The 18,945-nt window shown below is 40.7% G+C and overlaps 1 protein-coding gene across 9 annotated transcripts in view; it reads right to left on the reverse strand.

The window, feature by feature from the left end:
* Positions 1-18,945, reverse strand: part of TOX3 (TOX high mobility group box family member 3) — a 119,984-nt gene that overhangs the window by 28,260 nt on the left and 72,779 nt on the right. For 5 of the 9 annotated variants that reach the window (XM_065920490.1, XM_065920491.1, XM_065920486.1 and 2 more), the window contains exons 2-3: positions 5,988-6,053; positions 1,567-1,821 (exon numbers count right to left, since the gene is read on the reverse strand). In XM_065920490.1, the coding sequence (XP_065776562.1) occupies positions 1,567-1,821; positions 5,988-6,053 (321 nt within the window). The remainder of the gene's footprint in view (positions 1-1,566; positions 1,822-5,987; positions 6,054-18,945) is intronic. The other 4 variants (XM_065920494.1, XM_065920487.1, XM_065920489.1 and 1 more) reach the window with 1 other exon arrangement.

The following is an 18,945-nucleotide window of genomic DNA, read 5'->3' on the forward strand; positions in this document are numbered from 1 at the left end:
TGACCATGAAATGAAATTTCATAGTCAAAATGCCTCCTTTACACTTTTTTATAGCAGCAATAACAGTTTTATAGCTTTAAGGCAAGGTAATTCATCAGATGTTTAATTTAAAGGCAGATTCTTATATTATTAATAAATATTTACCAATTTAATAAAGCACACATTTTAGCATGCATTATATGGTCTTTTAACTATTTCCCTAACTTAAATGAGCCTCACTGAGCATCTATGAATAATGGTGAACCCTGGGCAAACTCCCTTGGCAACTAAACACCCTTTTTATTTTTATTATTTTCCAGGCACAACATTGCAAGGCTGATTGTAGAGAAACAGAGGACAGAACCCTTCCAGTGTCAAAGGGACAAAAATGCAAGAAAGTCCACAGGAAACAATTATTTGAGATGGCGAGGAACATTTATGAATACTTAATGACCATTTCCCGACTGTTCCTTACACTCTTTTCTGACAAAAAAGTAAAAATAAAAACCCTGATGTTCAGCTCAAACACAAAAGATCACAGGCAAAGAAAATTATGTTGCTGCAATCCTATTTGGGAAAGTAATCTTATATTTCAGAGAGCACACTGAATCTTTGCACTGCTAATCCACTACATATTTTGCAATCATCTGCTGTTATCTGGGGAATTAACAATGAAACCAATAAACATCACTGGCATGGTCATAATGTGCAGAGAAATATGTAAACAAGCAATAGGATTTGTTTTTTGTTATACCAACACATCTGTTTCATTTTATCAGGGTTTAAGGGGGGAAAAAAAGCCCTATAAACTATTAATCTTGTTTTAAAACGTCTGTTTCATACTTCACCTAGATAGACACCCAATGCCTTATATACTATGGTAGGGAAAAAACAGCCCCAGCAGAAGAGTTTAAAATATTTAAGTAGATTTACTCTGGTGATTGCTAACTATAATTGCACACCAAGAGAAACAGAACCAAAATTATTGCATTAGTAATTTTGGCTCTCTGGAGTGCCTTATTTGATGTTTACAACAATAAATAACACAATTAGCTATATTTCACAATAACCTGCTCTATACTTTCCTCTGTTGGTTATGAACAATTATTCTTTTTCCCTTTCTCTGTATCACAGTTTGAAATTTCATTTCAGGTAGGAGCAAATCACATATCATAAACATGATGCTTTAATCCAACAAATGCAAAAAGACCTGGGCCCTAGTAAGGGCTCCCTTTTTAAAAAAAACTCTCCCGGGCAAACTTTCAACTCAAGGACATATCTTTGTTAAACCAAAAGCAAGGGAAGATTGGCTGCTTTCAAACCAATGAGTCAGACTGCTTTAAAAAATCAATTCAAACCAGAGGATCTTATGGGGTCCTCCTTTTTCAAGTCAACCAACCCAATGCCATCTTGACCAACACCAGGGACTGCTCCACTATCTGCCTTTAAATGGCACCAGGAGGAACAATCTGCATGTCCACCAGTAGACAGGCATGAGCATGTTTCAGAACATGGACTCTCAGATCTCTACCCTGCAAAGGTCAAACGATAAGTAAAACACTTTCAAGCAGTAAATTTGATGCCTACCATATGCAACCCACTGCTATGAAGCACGCCATCTTGTTCCACGAGATTTCTTGAGATTGTTATGGAAGGAAGATCCAGGCTTTGAGGGGGAAACTGGGGCGTGAATTCACTTCCCTGGGAAGGCAACGGATCGCTGAGGCCTTGAAAAGGCAGAAGGACATCAGGCATGCCCAGGGCGGGATCCGACTCTGGAGGCGGCGTGATGGGGGGTATTTCAAACTCCTCATCCCCAAGGCTTGGTGTATGGAATGTCTGCTAAAAGGAAACAAAATATAGATATCTTCATATTCTGTTCCTAGATCTTATTTCTCCTCGGAGGGAAAAGAATGATGTCACATGAAAACACTACACAGCTAGACCAAATATTTATTTCTCAAATGAAAACATCTTAAACACAGATTTCCATATATAAAGTTTTGCTGATCATTCTGATTAAAGATTTAAGTCTCATTATCATATGGCTTTAATGGAGTATCAGTATTAACAGTTTTTTAATGCGTACTTAATTAGCAACATCTGTCTTTGTTGTTAGTTGGAGCACCACCGACATTAGATTTGGCTATATAACAAATTGCCACTTTATTGATATGTTAGTGAAACAGCTCAAACGCTTACATTATCCACATGCTTCATCAAATGTTGACGATTTTGTGGAGCGCACACACAACATTAATCCGGAAGTGAACATTACACATATTTACTTTCTGCCACAACATATAAAACAAGTGACGCTGAATATATGGTTTGCTTTTTTAATTTCCTTATTGGTATAGTCTCAAGTGCAATGCCTGCTTCCATGGAAGTTGCTACTGTTTGTAATAAAGCATTTTATATAAGGATCATCAGAGCATGTTTATCCAGGGCTTTTATTTAAACAAAAAGGAGAATTTTCTTTTATAGGAAGATTTTTGATTTGTATTTATCAGAACACTTCTCTTCCAGTCTTCAGTTTTTAAAGGCCATAGAAGGAGCATAGAGATATACTGATAGAAATGTACTAATTCCATGGATGTTTCTCAAGTACTTAATGTTATTTCTCAAGACCAAAGTAAATAATGCATAGTTTTCTCAGTGCTACTTAGACCCTTAAAGATAATATTTTCACATAGGCCCTTGGGGTGCAAATTAGAGCTGCCTGCCAAACCCCATGAACTATCTTTCTTAAAATAGAACTTCAATTTTGTGGGAAGAGGGGTCAATGTCTAGAATATTCTTTTTGGTAGGGTGAAGCAGTTACTCAGATACTTTTTATTTCCAGCTCAGAGGGTCAACAATATAGCTCATTTATTATTAATAGTAATTTTTGAAGAATGAATTGGTGCAAGATAATTTGAATCTACTATAATTGGTTAAGAAAACTAATTAAGAGCTGAAAATCATCCTTCTTCAAGCTATCAATGATGATGTAACTTAATAACCATTTGAAAGAAAATAGAAACAAACCCAAGGGGAGAAAACACACACACACACCCTTTCTTGTCTATAGAACCTGTCAACTGCTATTCGTATCTCACCAGAAATAAAGAAGTCACAAGCTATGGGTGTCCATGGCTGGGCAACTGAACATCTTGAGTTTCTCAGCAGATGCAATAGATGCAAAACATGAGAGTACAATAGCACATTTGAAAGCTGGAGTGAAATATTAGATTATCTGACATATTGATTCCAAGAACGGCTCCCCAAAGATGTCAGTTTCTGACTGCGGTACCCCGAGTTCTCAAACACAAAGGATGAATTGGCCACAAGCGTGGCTGGCTAATGAATGTAACCCTATGGCTGCATTTGCTGTTATTTTGGCACTAATGTGGTCTAGTAACAGATGCAACTGTAATTTGTGACTCATTTGCTACCCCATTACTGCTTAATGAAATCTAACATATCACATTAACAATACGGATAAACACTCATTCTTGATATGTGGCATTTGGCTGTTTTCATTACCACTGTAATTAACACTTGAAATATTATTTCAATAAATATTTAAAGTACTTTAAAAATGGTCAGGGTAATCATGACACAGACAGAAAACATAAAGCAAATGTGTGAATTTCAAACTCAGAGCATCCTGGTCCCCATAGTGTTATCTACTGGGTGATATCTATGGGAAGGGAATCAGTTTCAGGCACAATTTTGACTTCACAGCCTCAAACCTAAAGTCTTCCTGAATGAGTTTGCACTCATTAAAATGTTAAAAAACTAAACAAATTTACTTTTAATGCTTTTAATGAAGTGATTGGGAAATTAGGCACATACTATAATGTAGTATATTAACATTAACTTGGGCTTTATTTTTTGCTCAAGCAAACATGTACAGTGAAATCATTACATAGGATTATTTTTTAAACTTGAACATAAAGTATGTCTTTTGCTAGGCAGTTAAAATTAAAGACATTTTCATTTTTATTTTTGTTAAGGTATAAAGAGATCTTACATATAATATGTCCCTCCAGTATATTTTTTAAAGAAATTAATTTTTACCTAGAATTCAATCTATTACTATTTCATAATCTAATAAAACAATACCATAACATTACATTATATAACTAAGAAAATGCCAAAACCTTAAATGACTTTTAAAGAGAAGTAATCCATGAAATATAAACATTCCTTAGAGAAACGAGTAATCAAAGCACTGGTTATCTGAGATAATAAAAATAACCAAGTATGGCAGCAACCAAAAAAAAGACATTGACTTCTGCAACCACACCATATGACCAATATCAGATTAATCAGCTAGTTTATATAATTACTTTTTACAGATATTGACTTTCCAGTGTTTACCTTGTACATGTTAAAGTAGTATGTACATGGTTAAATACCATCTGTACTGAAATGTTCAAAACATTTGTTCCTTTTGATAAAAATGCAAATCTGGAGAACTGTTGTATCAACATATAACAGCCAATGTCTGACACGGTGAATTATCACAGCTGGAATTAAATTGTCTCTGAACAGCTGCTGGCACTAGAGCTTTCATCAATGTTTGATTCAAATGTAGGGAAAAAAAATCCTACAGAATGAAACATCATGTTGTCCTTACAGATGGGGTTTGTGCTCATTATCACAAACAACACAGCAGCCAGTGCCAAACAATATTCCCTTATCTAGGCAGGCTTCTTGGTTAGAGAGATGACGGTCACTACAAAAATGATTCATCTACGGATACCCTTAATTCTTGATTCCCCACTTTTTCTACTCATTTTGCCAAGTTCATTTCTTCCATACCACTTGCCTTCCTGTAATGGAGATAATTTACGTTATGATTTTCATTCTCTGGGGTCAAGCTGGTTCAGTTTCCTATATTTGAATGTATTTGGAAAATGAAGAGTTTTTTTATTATGGGCATTGCAAGAGGAAATGTTCCATTTTCACTTCTGCTTGTTTTTGTTTCCTTAAATCTCACACAGTGTACCAGTTTCAGGAAACCATTTCTTTATCTAATCAAGATGGAGGTTTTTCTGGAAGGCAGACCAATGAGACCAGGTAAGGAGTGCAGTGAAAACAGCAACAGGAATATGTTCATTCCACTGATAACCTTCACATACTCTCATGGTTTCCCACCATGGTGCTGCCTTTTGATTCCATCCCTCTATTTTCCTAGCCCTGACAGAGTCTTGGAGCATGCTCATTCATTCATTCATTCATTCATTCAATACATATTTACTGAGCAGAGGTGGTGCTAGAGGTAAAGAACCTGCCTGCTAATGCAAGAGACATAACAGACGCGGGTTTGATCCCTGGGTCGGGAAGATCCCCTGGAGAAGGAAACGGCAACCCACTCCAGTATTCTTGCCTGGAGAATCCCCTGGACAGGGAAGCCTGGCAGGTTACAGTCCACGCGGTCGCAAAGAGTCGGACGCGACTGAAGCAACTTAGCAGGCGCTGTGTGCACCCCACTATACTCAGCTGTGGGAATCTACCAAAAAAACACTCATTTTACATCACACCCACTGAAGACCCGAGAAATCATAATGCCATTCTGCCACATCATTCCAAAACCATGGCAACTTAATGAAATGATTTCCAGAGCAGTGTGATGCTTAAATATTTTCTATTAGAAATCCCTTCCATCCTAGTTTCCAAAATAACCCCTATCTGCTTAGACACCAATATAGTTTGGATAGATAGTCTCTTCTTATATATTTACTTCTGTTTGCACCTATATATTTTTTTCACCAAGAGGTGTGTGTGTGTGTGTGAGAGTTACTAACACTTGTAACAGCCTACGGACGAGTGATAAAGACTTGTCAGGTTATTTTCTCTTCCAATAGGTTTTTCTCATTTCTCCTCCAAAGTTGTTACCTCGTGCCATGTAAGAGCCAGAGTGAGATAAATTCAATACTTGGCTTTTCCCTTCAAGCCTTTTAAATGATCTAAATAACAGACAAAACATGAACAGACACATTAAGACAGACACCTACCTCGCTGGCTGCAAAGAAAGCGTTGTTTGCCTCAGCCATATTCATGTAGTTATTGTTATTTCCAAACTGAAAGAAAACACATTGTTTTATGTTAATATGCCGTGTCATAAAGAATTCTGGGGATTTACTTAGCGCTCAGATGGGATCTGGAAAGAACGTTGGTGCGATGAGATAAAAGGGTGGTCTGCCTCAGACGAAATGTGAACTGTGACAGGTTTCAGAGCACCATGCTATATTCTGTCGGCTGACTCCCTCAGAAAATAAAGCATCGAGTTAAGCTTACGCGATAATTCTAGAAAATAGTCTTGTTTCTCATCAAGACTAACAGTGAAAGGAGACAACTGTAAACATTTGCCCAACTGGTCACTAGCGGGTGTTGTTTATCGAACTGGCATTTGTCAGAGGTTAGCAGGAAAAGAGTTCCCAAGAAAATCACCTTGACACATTTTTAAAGCATGTTGGGACTTCATAGCTTACTTTTCAAGAACAAATGTCACAAGTGTACCTAGACTAAAATGTGAATTAAACTGAAAAGAATTCAGTTCCCAGGACTCAAATTCTATTTTCCCCTGAATAGGGTGTGGCATGAATATAAATAAACAATAAGACTAAAGAATATTTTTTAAACCTTCAAATAGAGTTTAAAATGATATCTATATCCATCAGAGCTGTTGAAAATAGTGGTATTTAATCTCTCAATGTAACATTAAGTGCAAAGAGGTTTAAAAAATAAGCAGGATCCCATGAACACAGCAATTTTTATTTAATTCCCTAACACAATAGCCCATTCAGACCATCACAAGTAAGACTGTATCAGCATTTCAGACATAAGCTCTTTCCTTCCAGAGACCTGTTATCAAAATGTAAAACTTGGATTTTGGCAGAAATGCATTTTCAGGTTCAGATGGTCTAAGAAGGCACATTTTTGTTGCTTTAAACATTTCTGTTATCAGTCTGGCAATGTAGAGAGGCTCTGGGAACATAATTATCTGGGACTATATTATTTTCACGATTTTTAAATGGTAAAAGAACGCCCTTCTTTTTATAAAGTGTATTATTTCCTCCCTTTCATGCATCAAATAACACATAGATTTGGTCTCCAATGGGTGAAATGTATATCCATTCTCTATTATAAATACAGCCAGTAATTATTTAAAGTAAAAGGCACAATTTTCCCAAGGAGGTAGGCAGACATATACAAATACACAGATTGATAAACACAGAGAATAAATATAAATACAGACATACAGATATGAAAGACCCACAATAAACCCACACATCCTCCTCTCAATACACCCCCACACACTTATTTCCGAGGGGCTCTCATCCTCCAACTCTGAACCTGTAGGATTCGCGCACAGAAGTGGGATTGACACGCTCTACTTTATCATGTCAGGGATCCAAGAACTAAGCAGGATTTATACAGAAGGCTCTAATGGTTCCAGAACGCTGTTACGGTCTACAGAAGCAAAATCTCACCCCGTAAACCGACACCTAAATACATCTTCACACAAGGAGCCCTCAGATTCATTTGGATAAGTATCTTTATGAGGATTTCTGAAAGATGTACTTGTTAGCGCTTAAGAAAGCCCTTTATCTAGCTTTTCTGAAGGCATGTGATATCAAAAACACGTGGTGATGCGTTCACAGATGTCTACTTATCTCCAAACTCATCAAGTTGTATACATTAAATATGTACAGGTTTTTTTGTATGTCTATGATACTTCAATAAAGTGTTTCAAAAATAATTTTAAAATATATTAAAAAAAAAAACACATGAGCAGGTGCATGCACATACACATATATTCCACCCCACCCCACTGGCCCCCGGCCCATTTTTCCACAGTGTTAAATACATGCGAGAGAAAGGACAGGAATTTCTGTTGAATAAAGGAGTTTAGAATTAAGATCTCAGGCCTCCATCTCAAATGTTCTTTTTAGGGTATTTATGAGAGCTTGGATCACGATGTATATTCTGTGTACTAACCCTGGCTCCCAAGCTACTGACAACAGCCTGTATCACAGCTTTACTGTTATTTAAATGTAGGTTTTGTTGGGGAATTAGAAATCCATTTAAAGCAAACAGCTCATTATCAGAGAGGTTTTTTTTTTTAAGATTAAACTCACTTATTATCTAATAGCACCTAAAACAACAAAGAAAAATAAAATGGCTATTAAACGAAGGGCTTAAACAATTCAAAAAACAAATTAAGCTTAGAGTGAAATAAGAACTGGGTTAGAAATCCTCTTCTGAACAGTTAGCATGCGAATGTAATTACTGAAGAAACTACAGCTAATCAGCTGTGAATTGTATCCATTAATTAGTATTTGCCCTGGAGAAATGAGAAAAATCAGTAACAACGCGGCACGGTGGTGCGTTGATGGGCCACGGGACGGCCCCCTCCGTGGTTACTCAAGCAGGTGGCTCCAGTGGTCCACGTAATTTGAAAAGCTCTCACCTGAAGTACTGAGCTGGCATCACAAAGCACTCCTTGCATATCATTTGTATCTATATAAGGCCTTAATGAATGGCTTTTAATTTGGAAACACTTCGTGATCAGGCAGGAAGAGTTAGAAATCATCTGAAATGGAAGCAAAGGTTTCTATTCTGTTTGGGGTAAAAATATCTCCTCTGGTTTGGAACTGGAGGGTACTCAGAAGAAAAAACAAACAAACAGGATGCCCAGCTAAATTTCCCTTTCAAATATACCACTGTATTTAAAATGGATAACCAACAAAGACCTACTGTGTAGCACAGGGAACTCTGCCCAGTGTCATGGGGCAGCTTGGATGGAAGGGGGACCTGGGGGAGAATGGATCCCTGCTTATATATGGCTCAGTCTCTTTGCTCTTCACCTGAAACTAACCCAACATCGTTACTCAGCTATACTTCAATTTGGGCTTCCCTGGTGGCTCAGTAGTGAAGAATCTACCTGTCAGTGCAAGAGATGTGGGTTCGATCTCTGGGTGGGAAAGATCCCCTAGAGAAGGAAATGGCAATCCACTCCAGAATTCTTGCCTGGGAAATGCTATGGACAAAGGGGCCTGGTGGGCTACAGTCCATAGGGTCACAAAAAGGAGGACGTGACTAAATAGCAACTCAAATATAAAATAAAAATTTAAAAAACCCCACTTTATTTTCGTATAATTACGTCTCATGCAGTACTTGGGGTATACTTATACTAAAAAAATGTTTATTTACGGGGGATTCAAATTTAACTGCGGGTTGTGTATGTTTATTTGCTAAATCTGGCTACCCTTGTGTGCTGATGGGCCTGACAAGGAAGAACGGGATCCCATGTTCACTGGCTTTACCTTATCAAGTAATGCTAGCTTAATTTTATTTTCTTTTAAAACATGACCTCTGGATTTTGTTGCACTTCTTTTGTGTAAGAACCGATCTGATTCTGAGAGGAAAAAGTGATCATTTGGGGCAGATCGCTAATATAATGAGCCCAGAAAAATTAACTTTAACTGAATTGTGTACAATTAGATTTACGTTCTAAGAGACAGTGACATCCATAAACACATTATATTACAAAAACTCTAGGTCCATGAGGGAAGGGGCCTTGACTGTGTTCACCATGGTCTGCCTGAACTAACAACAATGCCTGGCATATTATAAGCCCTCTGATATTTGTGGAAGGCAGGGTGATCATATTTTAATTTCAGTGTATCATAATCATCCATCTGAAGTGGAACAATTTTACCCCTTAGTTTTTTATGATAATGATAATAAAGGTTTACCCAGGGAAGTCCTCTACACACATAATTAATATTTCATTTAACTTTCCAGAGTGGGGCCAAATGTAATTTATTTTCCCAACAAACGGAGAAATAAAATTACTACCCCTACTTTACAGATGAACACACTGAGGCTTCTAGGGAGTCAGGAAACTTGTCCCAAACACAGATACAAGCAGTAAAGTCTGACATCCCTCCTGCCTCATGCTCGTTTGCTCAGTTGCTCAGTTGTGTCCAGCTCTTTGCAACCCCATGAACTATAGGCTCCTCTGTTCGTGAGATTTCCCAGGCAAGAATACTGGAGTGGGTTGCCATTTCCTTCTCCAGGGGATCTTCCCAAACCAGGGATCAAACTTGCATGTCTTGCGTCTCCTGCATGGGCAGGCACATTCTCTACCACTGAGCCATTGGGGAAGCCCCTCCTGCCTCATAATCTGTATCAATTACATTCCAGTCGCAGCAACAACTTGAATATTTCACTTAGTGATCAATTTCAGAACTTCATGTTTAATGATCTTACTCAAAGCTTAAATTTCCCAGAGGGTAGCTCATTTACTAAGTCTAGTAAAATGCACTTCAGTAAAAGTATTTCAAAAACCAGTAAATTTGGGAAAGGCTGTAGATCACTGCCCTCTCTTGGATGAGTCACAGGGCTCCCTGTAACATTAAAGATTGTGAGAAGTCCTGCAGAGTTGACAATGTGCAAGACATGAGACAAAATGATGAAAAAGATGACAAGGTTCCTATCTGGATGGAGCTATTTTTCTTTAGTTGAGAGCTAGTAAACCCAGCCCCACATAAACTGGCTGTGGAACACTTCATTTCCCCCCACCTCCCCCACAACACCCTGTGGGAACACATTTTGGGACATCTTGCTCCAAATCCTTTATTGATAATACTGTTTTATTTTCCCCGAATCCTTCTTATAATAACTAATATCCTAACTTTTTACCATGGTAAAGTTTATGTATTTTATTAATCAACTAAATATGAATTTCTGAATTAGACATTCTAAGTCAAGATGGTTAGGCAACACTGACTCAGTGGATATGAATTTGAGCCATCTCCAGGAGATAGTAGAGGACCGAGGAGCCTGGCATGCTGCAGCCCATGGGGTCACAAAGTTGGATACAACTTAGCAACTAAACAAGAACAGCAAAAACAAGTCACCTTAATTTGGTCAATTTCCAAAATTTCTCAGTGGTAACTCTTCACTAATGTTCCTTCCAAGATCCTCTACTCAATGATACAAAGTTCTTCTATGTGATTTCAAGAGTCAAAACAAAATATATCAAATAAATTATATGAACCTGTAGGTGAAACAGAGTTAACTACTCTAAAGAGCATTTAAACATGTTATGAAAGAAACAGGCCAATTCAACTGTTTTAAGACCTCATCTACGTGGGGAAATGGTCACTGTGAGACAGGGGCATTTATGAGGTGTGCTGGTGATGATCAGTCCTTTCCAATTTGATAGGCTCTAATAGATGGGATCCCCAAAGATATAATTGAAAAGCAGAACTAAATTACTCTGCATGTCGAACTTCTCTATCTTAATAATTTCACAAAAGAACATCTTCATTGTACTTGGAGGTAGATTTGCTTTTGCTGCTTGATGAGTAATTATAGCTTCAGCAAATACAATTTATGAAGGACATCAACTGAAAAGGAGCATTGCAGTATTAAAAAAAAAAATTATTAAAGACCGTCATGTTCGTGGCCTGACTAACCATGTGAAGTGCCAAAGCAAATTAATGGAGATTGTTAAGTCTCGCTCATCCAGCAAAAGGCTTGGAAGACAGTGGAACAGCAGACAATAACCCATCTGTAGTCACAAGACGAAGACTTCAGCCTGATGAGTCCACACAACATCATTCTTACTGAAATTATTTTGACACCCATGTGAAGAATTGTATAGGCTTCTAGTAAAGCAGTATTAACTACAGGGTATCAAACAGCTAAATGGCACAAATTTAATCCTAAAAAAAAAATAATCCTTTGAATTCTCTTTTCTTTTTTCCCATTAGATTTGTTAGCAGACACCATCCAATTTGATGCCTCAGTAAGGACATCTGTCAAGTTGCTTACACAAATGAACTGTGCCATCATGGACCAAGTGTGCCAAGCACGGTCACATGATGGAGAAGACTGCACTGCTAAGTTACACACTCTCGAAGGCTCTGTTAACTATCCCGTGGAAAAGAACTTGCCAGGGATCATCAAGATTTAACCATTTTCAGCAGTGGTAATCTGTCTTTAGAAAGCCCAATATGGTGAATGATAATACTGATGGTGATCAGGGGTAAATCTGGAGCATCACACCAGGAAACAAAGAGTGGCCTTGTCAAAAAAGTCAGTCTGTACCAAAGGTTGGGGGTCAACAATAGGCTGGACACAAAAAAACTGCAAATAATGGACTTAAGTGAGTGGAAGAGCACACACGTGTGTGTGTGTGGAGTCGCTCAGTCCTGTCCAACTCTGCAACTCCATGAACTGTAGTCCACCAGGCTCCTCTGTCCATGGAATTTTCCAGGCAAGAATACTGGAGAGGGTTGCCATTTCCTTCTCCAGGAGATCTTCCCGACCCAGGGACTGAACCCACATCTCCTGCATTGGCAGGCAGATTCTTTACCACTGAGCCACCTGGGAAGCCCCTCCCCCCAACACGTGGTAGTTATGGTAGCATACTAATTGCACACAAACACAATTCTGCTAATTATACAATTATAACCAGAGAGAATTATGTACACACATATATACAATCACATACACAGACATGCACTTCCTAAGTTGAGTTAGAGGTAAAGACCCTGCCTGCCATTGCAGAAGACATAAGAGACCTGAGTTCCATCCCTGGGTAGGGGAGATGCCCTGGAGGAGGGCAAGACAAGCCACTCCAGTATTCTTACCTGGAGAATCCCATGGACAGTGAAGCCAGGTGGGCTATAGTCCATAGGATCGCAAAGAGTCAGACACGACTGAAGCGACTCAGCACACATACACATACCTAAGCGCACATAAATAGGCTCAAGTACAAAGCAAGATTTTTTTAAGGAAATACACTTTCAAAATTATTATTTGCCTGTGCATATGCTAAAAACTTCTAGATAATTACCTGCAAAGCACCAGACTCATATATACAGTCACCCACAGCACTTCCTCTTGGATATCAATTGGCATTTCAGTCATGAGAGCAAAACTGAATTCCTCATCTTCTCCCCCAACCACATCACCCTCAGCCTTTCCTCGTCTCCTTTGAAAGGGAAGTGACTCAGTTCCGGTGACTCAGGCCAAAAATCATCCTTGAATCCAGTCTTTCTCTCTCCCTTCCCCCATCAAATCATCAAAAGATTCTGTTGGCTCATCTTTCTAATTATATCCCAAACCGACGCTTGCCACCCTCTGCAGGATTCAGGCAGGCCCCAGCATCCATGCCCTCCTGGATCCCTGCTGCAGCCTCCTGGCAGGTCCCACTAGCTCTGCCAGCCCCCTACCATACAGTCTGTTCCCAGCACAGAGCCAAAGAGACCCTTTGAAAATCCAAGTCAGATCACCTCCCTCCTCTGCTCAAAACTTTGCGGTGGCTGCCCATTCACGCAAGGGAAGAAGCCGAAATCTGCGCAATGGCCCATGTCTTCTCCGCCCTTTGTCAATGTTCTTCCCGCTTGCTTATCCCAGCCTATCCCTGCCAGCCTCTCCTTGCTGTTCCTGTAAGATGCCTGACACATTGCCATCTCAGGGTCTTTGCACTGACTGTTTCCCCCGCCCAGACTGTTGTCGCCCCAAGAGTCCCCGGTGCGCGCTTGTGCATTCTTGTGCATGCTCAGTTGTGTCTGACTCTTTGCGATCCCATGCATGATAGCCTTTCAGGCTCCTCTGTCCGTGGGATTCTCCAGACAAGAATACTAGAGTGGGTTGCCATGCCCTCCTGTAGGGGAATCCTTCCGACTCAGGGATCAAACCCGAGTCTCCTGCGTCTCCTGCATTGGCAGGCATATTCTTTACCACTGCACCACCTGGGAAGCCTGATGGCTTGCTCACTCCCCTCCTTTTGAAACTTTTCTCAAATGTACCTTCTCTCTAATCACCGAATAACCTATCTTTGCGGCCCTCCTCCACCTCTAGAACTCTACCCTTCTTCCCCTACTTTATTTTTTCCATAACACTTTTCAGCGTAACCTGTCAGTTCAGGTCAGTTGCTCAGTCGTGTCCGACTCTTTGCAACCCCATAAACTGCAGCACGCCAGGCTTCCCTGTCCATCACCAACTCCCAAAGCTTGCTCAAACTCATGTCCATCGAGTCAGTGACACCATCCAACCACCTCATCCTCTGTCATCCCCTCCTCCTCCGCCTTCAATCTTTCCCAGCATCAGGGTCTTTTCCAATGAGTCAGCTCTTTAAATCAGGTCTTATCATAATGTAACTTAGGTCTTATCTTTCTCCTCCACTAGACTGTAAAGTTAGTGAGAATAAGCATGTGTTATCTCTTGTTTACACTGATGTCCCAGGGCCAAGGTGAGTGTTTGCTAAATAGCAGGTGTTCAATAAATCTCAACTGAACAAACAAATAGATAAATTCATTTCTAGATATGAAATGATGGTACGTGGCATTGTCCTCCAAGCCAAGCAGAGCACAGAGTCAGCACATGAGATTCAAAGAAGAAGAAGAAACCAAGCATCCATCACCACTGGGCTTCCCAAGTGGCGCAGGAGTAAAGACTATGCCTACAGGGTAGGAGACGCAGGAGACAGGGGCTCGATCCCTGGCTTGGTAAGATCCCCTAGCGGAGGTGATGGCAACCCACTCTAGTATTCTTGTCTGTAGAATCCCACAGACAGAGGGGCCTGGCAGGCTCCTCTGGGGTCACAAAGAGTCAGACATGACTGAAGCAACTGAGTAAGCACATTACAAGAGGTCCCTTAAAAAACCACACCTGTGGGGAAAAGGTGGAAAAAGTGGAAAAAGAATTTGCTGTTATTGTTCGGTTGCTTAGTCATGTCTGACTCTTTGCGACCCCATAGACTGCAGCACACCTGGCTTCCCTGTCATTTACCATCTCCTGGAATTTGCTCAAACTCATGTCCATTGAGTCGATGATGCCATCCAGCCATCTCATCCACTGTCGCCTATATACTCTAATAAAATGAATATTTTAAACACTAGGAGAAGGCAATGGCAACCCACTCCAGTACTCTTGCCTGGAAATCCCATGGACAGAGGAGCCTGGTGGGCTGCAGTCCATGGGGTTGCTAACAGTCGGACACGACTGAGCGACTTCACTTTCACTTTTCATTTTCATGCATTGGAGAAGGAAATGACAACCCACTCCAGTGTTCTTGCCTGGAGAATCCCAGGGATGGGGGAGCCTGGGGGGCTGCCGTCTATGGGGTCGCACAGAGTCGGACACAACTGAAGCGACTTAGCTTAGAGCTACTTAGCTTGAAAGAAAAATGCTTTATTCTAGAAAATGTACTAACCCTTTTCTAGGAGGGATAATCTATAGGTAGGTAGGGTTGGAGTGTTAAGGATGATGCCTTCAGTGGCTAAAAACAAGCTGCAATGAATAACAGAGACTCTGGCTGGTAGGCAAGAAGAGAAGAGAAAGCCAACAATCTAATAGGGCAAATATTTGAGCTTTAAATTTGTTAGTTGATTTTTTTTCTCATTGAAATATCCTGTTTTTTGAAATTTTGCCTTTCAAGTCTGGATTAGAATTTCTCAAAGTCTGGTGCTAGGAACCAATGAGTAATCAGATGCCTGGTATTAAAGGCGGATGACCTGATACCCAACTAGGATTTAATGTATCGGAATCTTGAGGCAGTGGGGACCTAAAAAAAAAATCTGTATTTTGGGACTTTCCTGGTGGTCCAGTGGTTAGGGCTCCACGCTTCCACTCTAGGGGGCACTGTTTCCATCCCTGGGTATCGACCAAAAAAAAAAAAAGAAAATTATTATTAAAAAAAAAAACAACTATATTTTGAACCAGTTTCTCAGGAACTCAAAAATAGACTCCTATTTGCAAATGATGAGCCTGATTAATTTTAGGCTAATGGGTGGAAATTTCTTTTTTAAAAAAAAACCTTTCCATACATCTGACACTGATCTTGCCAAAATGCTGACATAGCACAGGCTGTACTGTTTAGAGTAATAAAGACTTCGTTCAATTATTTATCATCTCTTCTTATCTTCCTCGCTTAGAGGAGAAAGTAATCATCTGAAAGGTGACCATGATCCCCCTCCCCTCCCCTCATGACCAGGAGGAAGGACAGAAACATCCTAACTTGGACCAAGTAGGAAATGCAAGTTCCCCTGTTAGATTTTTCAACACGTTCTGTGGACCCACACAAGGAACAACAATGCCTAAACATATGGACTCTACGCAAACAGGGAGGCCTTTGGAGTTTCATGATCTGGACACATTTGAGTCTGTGAATGGCATAGCCATCTGGACTAGTTAAAAGTAGCAGGAAAAATAATGAAAAAAAACCAACACCCTCTCAAACCCAACTGCACTTGTTTAATATAAAAAAAACAAATATAAGTAGAGGAGAGGATATTAAATTTCTCAAATAAAGTTTTCCTTTTAGCAAAAATGGAGCAGTTCTTGGGATTGGTCTAGCTACCGAGCATCACCGATATTCAGGGAACAAGGCCAGATTTTCCTTAAATACACACCCAAAGGGGCCAATGGTAAGGCATCTGCTATGAAGTGACCACACCTTTTGTGTAATTATAATTTATCTCACTTCCTCCTCCTCAAAGCCTTACCAACACTTCACTGAGGGCATATTAGAGGCTAATTAAAAGGATGTGGTTGGGGCTCTATCTGCAGATGTCAAGAAGTTGAAGTAGGAGATGTGATTGTTGGTTTTAAAAGATGACAACTTGGTTTGAGTGATAGCACAAAAACATTTATCAAGGCCCAGGTTGGGTGGTGAGTGACACTGACAAATGGTCTGCAAGCTTAGCAGATGGAATCAAAAGGGAATGGCCTTTTCAAAAAACATATCTTGAATGAAGGAAGAAGGTGGGGGTGGGGCATGGCCCAGGCAGAGAGAATGGGATGAGCAAAGCTGCAGACCGTAGCAAGCACAGGCTTCCTTCCAGTAACAAACAGACCCATCTGGCTGCAGGCAAAGGGCAGGTATTGAGGAAAGGCAAGGTCACTATGGAGAGATGGTCGGCAGCCAGGCTCTGGGGGGGGGCCTTGAAGGTCAGTCTAAGTATTTATTGCATGGGCCAAGAAGTTCGTTTGGGGTTTTCCATAGATGTTATGGAAGAACCCAAACAAACTTCTTGACCAACCCAATAGTTTGAAATGCACTAAATAGGAAGGTCCAGGAAGGGTTTTGTTGAAGGGAAGATTTAGTAAGAGAGATGTAAAGCCCCTCTCCCCCACGCACATGGTCTGTAGGAGGTGTACAAGATTGGTATCAGGATAGACGGATGCTGAGAAACCAGTTCACATGGCAAGGTTGGCACCAAGTTGCAGAGGCCGAGACCAGGCAGGGCCAAGAGCAGGGAGAATGCAATACAGACAGCATTTCATTACAAGTCAGACTAATTGGCTTTGCACTCCAATCCCACGGGGCTAGTTACGGGAAGGTAGGTAAGTTACCTAACTCACTTTCGGGACAAGTTCAGACTTCAACAGTTATTGACTACTTGCTAGGCATGTAACTGAGCAGAAGCTGGTTAGACACCATGGCTTTCACTTTCCCTGTTTCTATCGTGGGCATGAGAACAGCATTAGCCTCATCCTGGGGGTTTTGCAAAGGAAATGGGTTGTGCACAGAAAGCTACTCTTTCTGTCCTCATGACGAAGGTGACACTTCAGAGTCTTGCAGAAACAAAGCAGACCACGCATGGTTGTTTTACAAACTGCAAAGGCTTATAAGATTGCACAAGAGGATTTTACTACCTAAAGAACTTGAGTAGCTTCGCTTTGATACACAGAGTAAAAGCTTTATCCCTGTCCATGGGCCACACATACCTGCAGGACCTGGCTGCTGATTCCTCTTCCAAAAGACCTCCTAGGAGAACCGCTCAGATCCAGGCACTCTGCCCCAGCTGTTCCTCGCTCCCTTCTCCAGGCCGGTGCCCCGATCTCCTCCCTGCCTGGACCACTATCCCCTCCACCATTAATTCATGTCAGTTTCTGCTTAAGGTCCCTCCCCAGATCAGCTTAGCTATAGAGGCACATACACCCCATCCTTATTTATTTTGCTGCGCTGGGTCTTAGTTGTAGCATACAAACTCTTAGTTGCAGCACGTGGAATCTAGCTCCCCAACTAGGGGTGGGATCTGGGCCCTCTGCATTGGGAGCTCAGAGCCTTAGCTCCTGGACCACCAGGGAAGTTCCCTTACTGTATTTAATTGTCTGTCTCTGGCCTCACTAGAATGGAGAATCCATGATGACAAGGAATTTATCTGCTTCCACGTGGTTTCCTCTGGCCCCAGTGTAAGTATGGTTGCTCACAGTAAGTATTTATCAGTATTATCAGTTGAATGCATGAGTGGACAAATGAGCCAGAAAGATCTAAGTTCAAATCCAAGCTTTACCACTTACATACTGGGTTATCATTAGGTACCATGCTTCATGTGCCCTCTCTGAGTTTCTCTTTCCTTGTTTCTAAGAAGGAAAGGATAGAACTTTGTGGGACTGGGCTATGTAAGGAGAAGTAAGACAAGACAAAGCCCCCAGCAAAGTGTTTTATATGCAAGAGGCACGTGATTAAACAAAAAAGAAAGTTGAGAGTAAAGAACTTGGTGTTTGGTAATCTAGGAAAAATAAATGGATCATTAAAACATTTCATGTAATATTTATTTGTGGCTCAGACGGTAAAGGATCTGCCTGCAATGTGGGAGACCCGAGTCCAGTTCCCGAGTTGGAAGATCCCCTGGAGAAGTGAATGGAAACATACTCTAGTATTCTTGCCTGGAAAATCCCATAGACAGAGGAGCCTGGTGGGGTACAGACCATGGGGTTGCAGAGAGTCGGATACGACTGAGCGACTAACACTTTCACTTTCACAATATAAAAGGGGCTTTCCAGGTGGTTCAGTGGTAAAGAATCTGCCTGCCAATGCAGGAGACACAGATTCAATCCTTGGGTCAGGAAGATTCCTTGGGAGAAGGAAATGGAAACCCACTCCAGTATTCTTCCCTGGAGAATACCATGGACAGAGGAGCCTGGTGGGCTACAGTCCAT

The sequence above is a fragment of the Muntiacus reevesi genome, chromosome 2, assembly GCF_963930625.1.
Source record: "Muntiacus reevesi chromosome 2, mMunRee1.1, whole genome shotgun sequence".
Lineage (NCBI taxonomy): Eukaryota > Metazoa > Chordata > Mammalia > Artiodactyla > Cervidae > Muntiacus > Muntiacus reevesi.